We start from the raw sequence: 12,201 nt of genomic DNA, 5'->3' as shown, positions 1-12,201 counted from the left end.
GCATACTCAAGCACTCTTGTTATCCCATCCTGACATCTATCTATCATATTAGGATTGCTAGAGAGGGCTAACCGCCAATTTAGCATCTTAGTAGGGCATTTCATACTCGCGCATAGGCCTGGCTAGAACCCGTCGATCGATGTCCTCAACTGACAATCGATCAACGTTGGCAAAGGTGTATCGGTCGACGTCTTACTAGACCATCGATCGACACTCTCTCGTTGTCTGTATACTAACCGTTGAGACACGAGATCTAGTCTGCTAACCAGTGGTACATGCGACAGCTGATCACTGAGTTAAGAGAATGAGCTCTAATATATCACGCATGCAACAGTTAGGCATCTATAGGTATTATAATCTCCAACACCTGAATAGTGGCCCTGCATCTAATATCATTTCCAACTAAGTTACATTTATTATTACTCGCTTGTTACTATTGCTATTTCATTTAGACATTTACAACCTTTAGAATTAATAAACACTAGATTTAATTGTTCCCTAGCTCCTTGTGGATTCGATCCCTAAGTACTACATCTGAACTTCTTTTGATGAGAGTAACACTCCTTAGGGTAATTTGAGTGGTACCAGTCACCATCACGGTTAGCGTTCGAGGATTCCACTTCCTCCTCACGCTCATGATGTTGTTAACCATCCTGTTGAGTCCCTATAAGGTTGGCCTGATCAGTCGGTAACACACCTCCTGTGTTAGTCGCAACCGGATCGGTTGGTAAACCGGACAGATTAGCTCCGTCCGCGGCCGCTTGACTGGTCTAACCGGTCGTTCCCTTACTCTTTCGGACCTTTCCCAATTTTCTTTTTCCAAGGATTTCAGACATTGTTAGTACGAAACATACATAACATAAATGAGACAAAACAATCCCTAGACTAAAGCAATCAAACCTCATCGTGAGACCTAATCAGCTGGCTGTGTGTGTGGACTACATAACCCAACTATCCTAGAATTAAGCATGCTCTGATACCAACTTGTAAGACCCAATCCTGGCCTCTCGACCAAAATGGATACGAATGTTACTTATTAATTTTTTTACTTGTTTAGTTCATTTTAAGTCTTTTATTTACTAAGTCATATTCGAATATGAAGTTCATAAACAAGCTAACAGATAGCACAGCGGAATATAAATATGTTTAACTTGTATTACTTAGAAACATGAGATCCGATACACAACTTGTTCATAGTTTCATAGACAATCACTAGTTCATCCCTAGCATCATCTAACCACATGTTACACAGGCTCTCACTGACCGAGCCTTCACGGCTCCTTGGCTTGACCGTAACCATCCTTGTTTTCTGAAACCACAACCAGATAAGCATTAATCATAACCGAAGATCAAACGGATCGATTCTACAATGCTTGGCTTGGTTCCTAGAACTTATATAAACTTCAATCAATACAACCATAAAAAGTATGAACATGCCTACTGTATCCTAACTCATTCAACCAACCACCCCTTGACTTAGAATAAGATAGACAGTCCAGAATAGATAAACAGAACACACGAACAAATTCGGATCGCCCGAAGACCAATCCGTCTATCCGGATAGAATCTAGGTTCGACCGGCCAATGAAGTCCGGCTCGATGGCCCAACGGACTTTCTTACCTGATCCGGCCTTGGGCCTGGTTCCAAATTGCCAAGTAAGCCTCAAGCCCAATCCGGTAGGCTTAACAACCGGTCAGACTTGCGACTCTTACCCTGGCTTAGACAAACTGTGTACTTGTCTTGACTTAAAAAGTCATAGACTGATCCATAATGATCGGACACAACCTGTCTTAAAGAGACACCGTTTGGAACATGCACCCCTTCGGCCGTTGGTACCTCTTGGTCCTCGCACCTCTTGATGTTCGTAACACTTGGCAACTCGTACCAGTTGGTTACTTACACCCTTTGGCAACTCACAACTTTTGGTAACTCGTGACCTTTGGCAACTCGTGCCTTTTGGGATGTGCCCAACCGTTTAGCCTAACCGCTCAGTCCATGGAGGTATTTGAACCATCCGCATAGCCTACCCGTGTCTAGGCTCGCGGTTTGGTTATGATCGGCCAAGCCTAGGGACATGTCCCTTGGACTGAACCAACACAACTTTTCGTGTATAACCAGAAAGAAAAGAAAGGGAACGGATAGAAACAGATAAGGAGAAGTGGATGTGACTAATAAACCGACCAAAGCCGTGGTGCGATCACAAGGACCGTATGTTCGGTCTGATGGAGCCATGGCCCATCACATACCTTCTGAACCACGACTGGGTTCTCCATGTCTTTCTCCTTGTCTTGATCTCCCATACTTGATCGGAGGTTGCTTCACAAACGATCAGAGTCGCCGGAAACCTAACCACAACAATCGGCCTTTCTTTGGCCGGAAACGCTCTCTCTCTTTCTTTCTTTCTCTCTCTCTCTCTCTCTATGATTTCTCTGAGTATTTTTACTCTTGAATTGGATAATGAAATCGACAGGAGGGACCCCATATTTATAGAAAACAAAGGGGTAAGCCTTGCCCCACGAACAGGCATGACCTGTAGCGGATGGGCACCATCGGCCAAGGGTTGTGCCCTCTCGGCCACTTGCATCCCATCGCCTATTCTGATTGGGTTTGGGTCGGACAGAAGCCCAAAATATTCCCCAAGCCTTCTGGACTTAGCCCATGGCCTTGTCCAAAGACCCAACAGCCCATGGCCTCATGGCCAGACCTCACAGCCCGCCACCGGCATGGACCCGAACCATCGGCCTAAAACCCGAACAGTCTGTCGAGCTGAGATGAGGTGACTCCCAGCTGAGTGAGCTAGTAATCCAGCTAGTGGAGATGATTTAGTAGTGTCCGTGTGAGCTTAACCTAGCTTCGTTGAGCTGGTCGAGCTACCTGTTCACTTTGTCCAGCTATTGTCTTACTCGTTCTAGCTGACTTCTTTCTCTCGTAAGGTTAAGTCTCAGCATCCTGACGTCCTTAACCTTCTATCTTGGCCATGGAATGCTTGCCTTAATGTCCTAAGCCTGGCTGGTACGTTTCCCTCGAACCATGGCCATCCCGTCAATCCAATTCAGGATTGGGGGCGTGACACTCTTAGCCGGTTGATTTCCTTCAGATGCGTTAAGGATGTGGCGGCCTTGTCTCTTTCTAGGGCAGCCTTCTCTTCCTCGAGGATGGCTTTCTCTCGCTTCAGTTCCTTTACCTTCGCCCGAGAAGTTTTGTACTTCCCCTTCAGTTCTCCCAATTTCTCCAAGAACCTGGCCTTTTGAGCCGTTTTCTGCGCGAGCAATCGATCTTGCTCCTCAACGGCCTTTTCAGCGACTGTCTTGAACTCCTTCGATTTACGAAGAAGGGAAGCGTCTTTCAACCGCACCATCCTCTCGGCCTTTCCCAGCTGATCGAGTGTCTCCTTAAGTTTCGTATCATACTACTCTATGATGAAGTTCATACTGCCATCGCTTTGTTTCAAAAAATATATATATATGAGTTGAACAAAGTAAGGGAAGGACGATCTGAAACGACGGGGAAAGGAAAGGGCCCCTTACCAAAACTTTAGTCCGTGCAGCGTCGACATAAGCTTCATTAAAGAACAGATTGTCGACCAACGGCATGTCTGTCGCTCCACCATGGATCTGGCAGATTAACTCGGCGCATTCGCTCGGTGCAAAAGCAAGAGGAGTGTCCTCGTCGTATTTAAATTCTACATGATCGGGAAACTTGACCACAGACTTCCTCGGAGCCGAACCGCTGCTCCCGATCGTTGGCGCAGCAACCTGACAAACTTGATCAGAAGTAGGTCGACGAACTCCCGCCTCACCTCTCTCCTCCGATGCATAAAGGTAATCTCACTTGGTTGAAGCCGGCGCATCGCAGTCGACAGATTGCTTCTTTCTCTTCTTCCTCTCTAGAGGAACAACCGGCAAACCGCTCCATCCGCCTTCAGTCCGTGCAGTAGTGTCGTGGCCAGAACCATCGTGGACCACCATCTCCCAGCCTTCTACAACTTCATCGAGTTCGGTCTGCTCTTCGACAGGCTTCTTCTTCTTCTTTTTCTTCGTCTTTTTCTTAGGATGCTCATCTGATTTCAACTCTGCCGAAACCCCTTCGATTGATGAAACAGAAGGACCAGAAGCAGCCCGTTTCTTTCCTTTCTTCCTAACCTTCTCCGGTTCAAAGACCTCTGGAGCAAGGCTCTCACCCGCGAGCTCAGTATCCACTGGATCGGGGACCGCTGCCGACCGAGGACTCGCAGCCAAAATTTCTTCTCGAGTCGCCTAGCTAGAAACTACCATTGGTTCATTACTCGACGAACCCCCAACCTCTTTCCAAGAATCGCACTCAGATCCAGTAATCCTTCATTTTCCTAGCTGCGTTGATCTGTTTCTGCTCTGCTCTAGTAAACAAAGAAAGTTGTCGCTTGTTGCCAACAACAGTGGGCAATAGGTCAAACCTCCAGTCCCCTGCGAGGAGTTGAACGTTCGAGTTATCATGACGAAATGAAAGAACAACAGAAATGTGCGTGTAAGCTTACTTTTGGAAATCCTGTCGAAAAGACGTCGAATCTTCTCGACAGTGATGTTCTCCCACCGATCTTCAGAAAGCGATGCGACAGCGCGAGCACTCGCTATGAACTCTTCGGGATAAGCGGCCGTATCCGGATGGTCAACTGCACAACACAAAAGATAAGTGATAAGAAACGAGAAATCAAAGTCATCACTTACTAACAATTGCATTCTACCAAGATTGGGGTTCCATAAAACTCGAAAGCTGTCGCCGGGCGGGTCTTCAAAGGAAAACCCATCCGACTTAACGAAGAAATAATAACGCTGCCTCTTGTTGGGATGTCCGGCCATCACGTTGTAGTTCGGCCTCATTTGAATCGAGAAAATTCCCTCTCCCATCGATTTAAGATACGTCAGCTCCTCGAAAGCTCTGACGCTCATCGACACATCGATCTTTGCTGCCTTCACCATCATCGCGACCACAAGAAGAAATGAGCCATTTAGGAATTGGGAAATCGCTGCATCGCGACACCTCGCATAGGACGTCACGAGTCGAAGAATCGGGAACCAGTGTCTCGTCTCATCTTCAAAGTACGACTCATAAGCAAACCGGAACCATATCGGCCTAGGAGCCTTCGTGGGGATAAGGAAAGTCACCCTGACTCCGCTACACCTTCTGAGTAGAATCTTCACACTGCTCGGAGTCGACCAAGTTTGTTCGACGTTTCCCCAAGACTGTCCCTTTGCGGTCGGAGAACGCATCAACTCCGACGCTAATGCTGGAAGTTCCTCGAAGATCCCACCAGGATGGTTGCAGGTTGGAACAAAGTCAGGAGGAGTATCTTCCCCGTCACTCGCTCCGCCAAGACCGTCTCTCGCGCAATCCTGAGCATCGGATGCGGCGTGCACTCTTTCTTCGCGAAGTTGCCTCACTGACTCGGCAACCAAAGCTCACTGCGGCGTGTCCATTTTCTCAGTATCCATTATAGCCTCGCGATGAATCGACTCAAGTGTGGCGAGAGGATCTCCGACTGTGTCCCTCACAGGACTCGAAGTAGGACTCAAACTAGTCGCCACCGCTTTCCCTTTTTGTTCACGAGATAACCTACCGTCCGACGACATGAAGATTTATCGAGAACAACTCATACGCTTCCTAAAAAGATCTACGATCAAAAGCTAGAGAGAGAAGTGGAAGAGAGGAGAGAAAAAGTACCTGAGCCGGCAGAAGAATGAGAACAATGAAAGGCGAGAAGGGTATTTATAAGGAAAGGGTGTCGCGTCTCCCAAGACGTCATCATTAGGGCTAAACGGGCCTAGATGGGCCCATTAAAGCGCGTGAACATCCACGCTGTCTTGCGAAGCTTCGACTTCTCGAGGCAGACGGGAACCAGTTTAGGCCAAAACCAGTGGTTATATCTGAAACCGAAGAAGTTGACGGTTAGCCCAAACCGACGAAATCCAACGACTCGACGCCTAGACACAGCATGCAGCGATTAGTCGCAAGAAGATGTGTGACGCATCCAATCGAAGAAATGAGCGAGATCACGAATCTAAAACATCTATCCTTCAGACCTTACTTCCAAATTCACTGAGTCGGCTATGCTACTCACCAATGAAGTGGGGTGACTTACTGTTGGGTATGGGCCTGACCCTCCCAAAAGGCCCACAAGATAGTTGTCCCGAGCCATGACCTTGTGGAAAAAAATTGGCTCGCCTGCGACCGATCAACTCGGTTCAAGACTACTTCAAGTCGATCAAACAAGCGACTGAAAGCAGTCGGCTCGACGATTCGAACCAGCGGCCCGACAGCTCGGCCAAATCGATATAAGGCCCATCAAGCGAAGACGAATTAGGTCGTGACCGATCGCCTATATAAAAGTAGCAAGAAGCAACGAGAAAGGGATCCGCAAATCACCATACACTTACTTTCGGCTAGAACTATGATTTCATTTCTCTTTCTCGCCGACTTGTACCTTGCGGCGAACTAGCTTTCGCCGGCTTGCTTTCTACCGCTTATTTCTTTATTTATAAGTCGACCGAACGATTCTCTGATCTAATAAACGCTTTTGTCTCGACTCACCGACGAGTTTTCGTCTCTTCTTTTTATTTTCGGTTCAAACAGCGTTTTAACTCTCACACACTACAAGCCAAATACGACATATATAAAGATTCTGTTTAGTACATTATTTTTATTTGTTCGAGGGTGACTTGTGTCAACGAGTCAATCCAGGAAAGACCCCACCTTTACGAAAGAAAGTGGAAACGTTGAAAACTTTTAGGAAAAAAAAAAAAAAACGTTGAAAACTTAAAAAGAGATCTCCACTAGAATTTGAATTTCATTCTGCACAAAAGAAAAGAATAAAAAAGAAAGACGTTGTAACTAAAAGTGATTCGGTAGTAGGTGGACGCTATAAAGTTAAAACACTTGCTTAGAAAAATACCGAAAATAAGAACCTTATGACAGGTGTTGTGCCCCACAAGTAAAGCCGGAAGGCAAGCACGTAGACTTTAGAGTTTTTGAATTTGTCTTAATTAATTTTGAACTTATTATTAGTAGGGATTTTACTAAACATGAAAGATAAAAAATAATCCTACAAAATAATACTTCTGCGCCAGTCACATAAACAAGGAAACAAAAGACAAAGCTACAAAGAAGAAACACTAATACATGAGGTTTTTTCTCCTACTATACATAAACACCAGAAGTCAACATCATCAAACACAAGCCACGTCTAGAGATGAATCAAAAGTGGGAGATAAAGCAACGCATTTGTAACTTAAGAGATAAAAATAGCGATCATTTGAATTACTCAGGGCTTGGGAGGGTTGTTCGAATTAGCAGATTTTCTCTTGAGGACAATGACCCAAGTAACAGCTTCCAAGAGCAAAGTAATGCCTCCCAAAGTAGCAATCACAGCGATATAAGCAGTCTTGTAAGTATGCTCTGGGTTCAAGATGCTAAGACCTTTGAAAACATTGATGATTCCAAGGATAAGGATAGAGTATCCAACTCCATGGTGGTAAATATTCCAAAAGAATCTCAACTTGTGGTCCTTGCGCGGCCGCAACAGCATCGCAAACATCTTTAAACAAGACAAACATAGTTGAACAAGAGAACAAACACATCTTTTTCTATTGGCCCAGGCGCAGTGTTTCCACACAAATGAATCTAATGAGGATTAGCATTGGTTTACCTGAAGCGTTGCTATAGCGAAGAGAGCAATGCCGATGTTGCGATGACTGTTGAACTGAATTCCCTTAGACTCGGAGCCGAGCTTGAGTCCGGTGGCCCATCCGGCAACACCGATGACATAAGCAGAGAACTGACATGACACGTGGAGGTAAAACCAAGCAGGATCTGCCGATTCAAATATTCTCATGTATCTTGCTATCATTGCTCCAATCGGAAACAAAATTCCCCAACTCACCGCATTCAATATCCCATGGATCTATCAGATTCATATTCAAATTGTTAATTCTTCAAAGAACAAATGGTTTCAAAAGTAGAATCAAACTCACGTTTCTCTTATGAATCCTTGAGTTTCCAGCACCGCCGCCGCCGGAGGCAGATACCCCTGTAGTGGCACCGCTCAGATCGAGCGATCCAACAGCGTTAAGATTCGGAGTGTTGAAATCGTGTGGCTGTATCCTCCCGTTTGGTGACACTCCAGGTCCAACCTGCCAAACCTGGTTAACCTTCCCATTCGCCGCTAAATCCGCCGGAACCTTTACCTTCGCGAAGATTCTTAAAGTTCCGGCCGCCTCCTCCTCCGCCTTTACGTCCCATACCTCGAACGATAGCTTTCCCGGGACAAGCGAGCTGTATGAGATGATGTTAAGCGTCGTCACGGAGGCAACACCTGTTTTTGAGTCTTTTGAGGCGACGAGTGCTTGAGATCCAGCCATGCCGGTGGCTTTAGGGTTAATCGCCCACGCGATCCAACCGCCCGGCTTTGACGGCGGAGCAGAGAAAACAACGGCGAGAGTTGTGTTGGCAGCGTCATAGGAGTAATGGAGGAAGGCTTTGAGGTTGGGGAGGGCGAGACAGTGAGGGTATGATTTGTCGCCGGAAAATGTCTGTGACGAACATGACTGCGAGACAGCCGGTGAGATTAGCAAAGCCGAGAATATGAAGGAAAGAGAGACTCGGAGATAAGACGCCATGATGATGCGTTGTGTTGTAGTAACCGTCAAGTATTGGTAAGGAATAAATAGAGAGATTAATGAGTGATAATTATAGCCTGCATCTAAATCTACCGATACACACGTGGTTTCAGCTAATAAAAGATATTTGTTTGTTTATATATCTTCACTGAATTTTGATTTTGTAAAACGCTTTTTTGTGTTGTCTGATTCTAGAAGGCATGGAACCGAACACTCTCAGATTAAGTAGTTGACAGTTATGTTTCACCTAAGACGATGGATCTTAGAGCATCCACAACCATTAGAAACTTATTAAGTATCTAAAAGACAAATTATTAATATTTTTATTGCTAGGGGTGGGTGTTCGGGTACCCGTTCGGGTTCGGATCGGGTATTTCGGATTTTCGGGTATTTCGGTATAGAGGTGTAGAACCCGTTCGGGTATTTCTATATTTCGGGTCGGGTTCGGGTATTTTTATTTCGGATTCGGTTATTTCGGATCGGGTTCGGATATTTAGATTTTGAAAAAAAAAATTAATATTTTTATTTCTCAAGTTTCTAGTATTTAAAAATATAACTTTCAGTTAACTAATTTTTTATTTTTAATAGATTGAATGGTTAATAGATTTGGACATAACATTTTAAAACTAAAAAGACATTAATTTAGTTATTTTTTAAAAAAAGTTGGATGTAACTTTTTGTTAATTTTTGAAATAAAAAACTTGACATACATTTTAAGTGAGTAGCAAATCATTTTTTCCGTAATTGTATGTACATCTTATGAACTTAAAGTATGTGTAGTATCAATATAAATATTTTATATAAAATGAGAGATGTAAACTAGAAATATAAGGTTAATTATATATATGTTCGGTTATCTTCGGATATCCATTCGGGTTCGGGTATTACCCGTTCGGGTTCGGGTATCCAATCTCTCCTTATTCAATACCCGTTCGGGTATTTTGCTACTTCGGTTCGGATTTCGGTTCGGGTTTTTCGGATCGGGTTCGGGTGCCACTTCGGATATCGGGTAAAGTGCCCACCCCTATTTATTGCAACTAAATAAAGTAACTAATTTTTATTTATCTTTTTAAATTTGAACTAGTATAAAAGTGACACATGGTCTATGAGTTTTTTATAGGTTCTTATAACCTAAGAGTTTATGATCTTTTTTTTCTGACATTTTTCCTACTTTTTGTATTTTTGAATTAATTTTAATTTTAAAACTTTGTGTTAGAACCTTCCAACAATCCTTTGTTGGAGGTGCTCTTAGCCTATTATTTCGCCACTAAATATGACGATTTTTAGATGATGTCGAAATGTTTGTTTTTGATGATTTTTAGATATTTGTATACCTTCCAAGTTTCCATAAAAAAAATCCAATTTATACAATACTTAGAATAAATAATGAAAAAAAAAGAATTTTTTTAGGAAAATAAAGTGAAGCTATCTTTCATGATAAAAACTTTATAGTTATTATGGTTGATTGATTGTAAACATGTAGCTCAAGACGTTCTAGACACCCAAATTTAATTTATAGCCCTATATGTTAACCAATAAAATTTTCATTTAAAAAAATTACAAGAACCAAAAAGTCTTTATTAAAAATAAAGCAATTGTTGAAATTTTTATTTTAATTGCAGAACATTAATTTTTTGCAATTTTGTTCAATTGGTGATATACTCACTTACTAAAAAAGTGCTCATATACTCTTCATTTATTTCAATTTATTTTATTTTGTAAATTTGAAATTGGTGTAAAACATTAATGACAGTTTCAATTAATTATGAATTATATCATTCCTATTTTATTTTATTTTTTACAAGGCTAAAACGAAACTAAGTTGATTCATGATCCAAGAGCCACCTCGGGGGAATTGAGTCAACATAAACCATAGCAGAAAGCTGATTCCTAGCACCTCGTGTCAGTTTATCCGCCATTTTGTTTTGTGCCCTCGGAATATGTTGAATAGTAAGGGGATGAAAAAATTCCTTGAATCGCAGAAACTGCTCCATGTGTGTAGTGAACGTCGGCCATTCTGTTGGTGTAGACACCATCTTCACCAGTTGAGAGCAGTCAGTTGCAAACACCACTTCTGAGATTTGTATGGTCTTCATATCGCCCATATCAAAGTTTCACCACCATGTAAAAGTGATATACTCTTGCGAATAGACATTGCATCCATCATAGTATCAGTTGATCCACCTTTTTCATAAACCCATCATTGCCCTGTGCCTTCATTCCCAAGTGAACTTTCTGGCTCCGTACATGTCAAAAGCGCGGTTTCCAAATTCATAACGTCTGTCGATCGACGTCGGGTCATCCTTATCGATCGACGTTGGTGTTACCTTGTCGATTGATGTCTCAGTTGTCCCGTCGATCGATGCTTGACCTTTTGGTTGGCGTGATAGATCTGGATTGATTTCTGTTGCGGCGACTCCTACGTGGTTGTTAGGATCGGTTTGAATGACTGCTGGAGTGCCACGTTGCTGTGAGAATAGGTTGTCAGGTCCATTTGCCACTTGAAGGATATCTGCTATTTCCTCTCTGGACACTTGTAAGATCCTTCCATCTATTGCACGTGCGTTGCCATCTGGGTCCCTGAAAATACCAAATTCATCAGGTGTTAGAAAACCGTAATCAATGTTTGCATTATCATTCAATTTAGAAATAGAAAGATTAGGGTTAAGAGTAGTATCGATCGATGTAGATACAGATGCATCGATCGATGACAGAATAATTTCTGCAGAACTTGTGTTCTTGAGATGATTGCTCTTCATGGATTTTCCTGTTGATGTAGATGGAAGAGTATTCATCTTTTCTGCTTGTGTGTCTGCTCTGGTGTGTGGAGGTGGTTTTAGGGGTGCAAAACGTTTTATATAGGTATCTATAAACCTAGTTGGAGAGGAAATATTCTCCTGCTCCTGAATTTTCGTTGCGGCGCGAATATCGATCGATGATCCTGTATGGGTGTCGATCGATGTGAGCGGTTGTTTTGCTGGACGAGGGTGGGTATCGACCCATGTGGAGTGCACTTCGTCGACGATGTTGGAAACGTGTTGGCGAACTTATGTGTTTCAAGTCTTTCATCATGCAAAGACATTTATATTGCAAGTTCCTTCCAATAATCCTCATCGTATTCCTCTGTATGTTCCTCGTTAGGTGAAGTAATTACAGTGTCAACTGCAAAACTTTCATGGAAACCACTGTCTGCCCAACTGCCTATGGAATAATCATCACGTCCTCTCTTGCTTGGAGGTTGGAAGGCAAAGTGTGGGTAACAATGATTAGGTGAAGCGAAATGGTCAACCGGCTAATCAACATCGAGCGACGTGTTGTTACGGTCATCGGTCACCGTTGACTCATTGGAATCGATCGATGGAAAAGTGGGGGTGTCGATCGATTCCGAGTACTCTGTTTCGTACTCTGCTCCACAATGGCATGCGCCAATGAAGCCAAGTTCTTTCCCGTAATCCACAGAATTAATAACCTTTCTCTTAGGTTGGATTGGGTTGTAGTGGATGTTGGGGTCTATCAGCGTCAGACACAATTTCTCTTTGTTCATGTCACATA

General features: G+C 43.3%; 2 protein-coding genes across 2 annotated transcripts; both read right to left on the bottom strand.

Annotated features, from left to right (window-relative positions):
* Positions 1-442: 442 nt before the first annotated feature.
* On the bottom strand, positions 443-5,607 carry LOC125576886. The gene is made up of 3 exons (XM_048737400.1): positions 5,441-5,607; positions 4,515-5,395; positions 443-4,443 (listed from the first exon to the last, which is right to left on the bottom strand). Exons 1-3 carry the CDS (start codon positions 5,605-5,607, stop codon positions 4,322-4,324), a joined length of 1,170 nt encoding a protein of 389 aa, XP_048593357.1. The 3' UTR covers positions 443-4,321.
* Positions 5,608-7,062: 1,455 nt separating this feature from the next.
* Positions 7,063-8,867, bottom strand: LOC106347804 (cytochrome b561 and DOMON domain-containing protein At4g12980). The gene is made up of 3 exons (XM_013787404.3): positions 8,005-8,867; positions 7,680-7,934; positions 7,063-7,568 (listed from the first exon to the last, which is right to left on the bottom strand). The coding sequence occupies exons 1-3, from the start codon at positions 8,647-8,649 to the stop codon at positions 7,296-7,298; spliced, it is 1,173 nt and encodes a 390-aa protein (XP_013642858.1). The 5' UTR covers positions 8,650-8,867; the 3' UTR covers positions 7,063-7,295.
* Positions 8,868-12,201: the final 3,334 nt, after the last annotated feature.

This window comes from Brassica napus, chromosome A8 (assembly GCF_020379485.1).
Source record: "Brassica napus cultivar Da-Ae chromosome A8, Da-Ae, whole genome shotgun sequence".
Classification (NCBI taxonomy): Eukaryota; Viridiplantae; Streptophyta; class Magnoliopsida; order Brassicales; family Brassicaceae; genus Brassica; species Brassica napus.
This window is presented reverse-complemented; position numbering and strand designations above follow the sequence as displayed.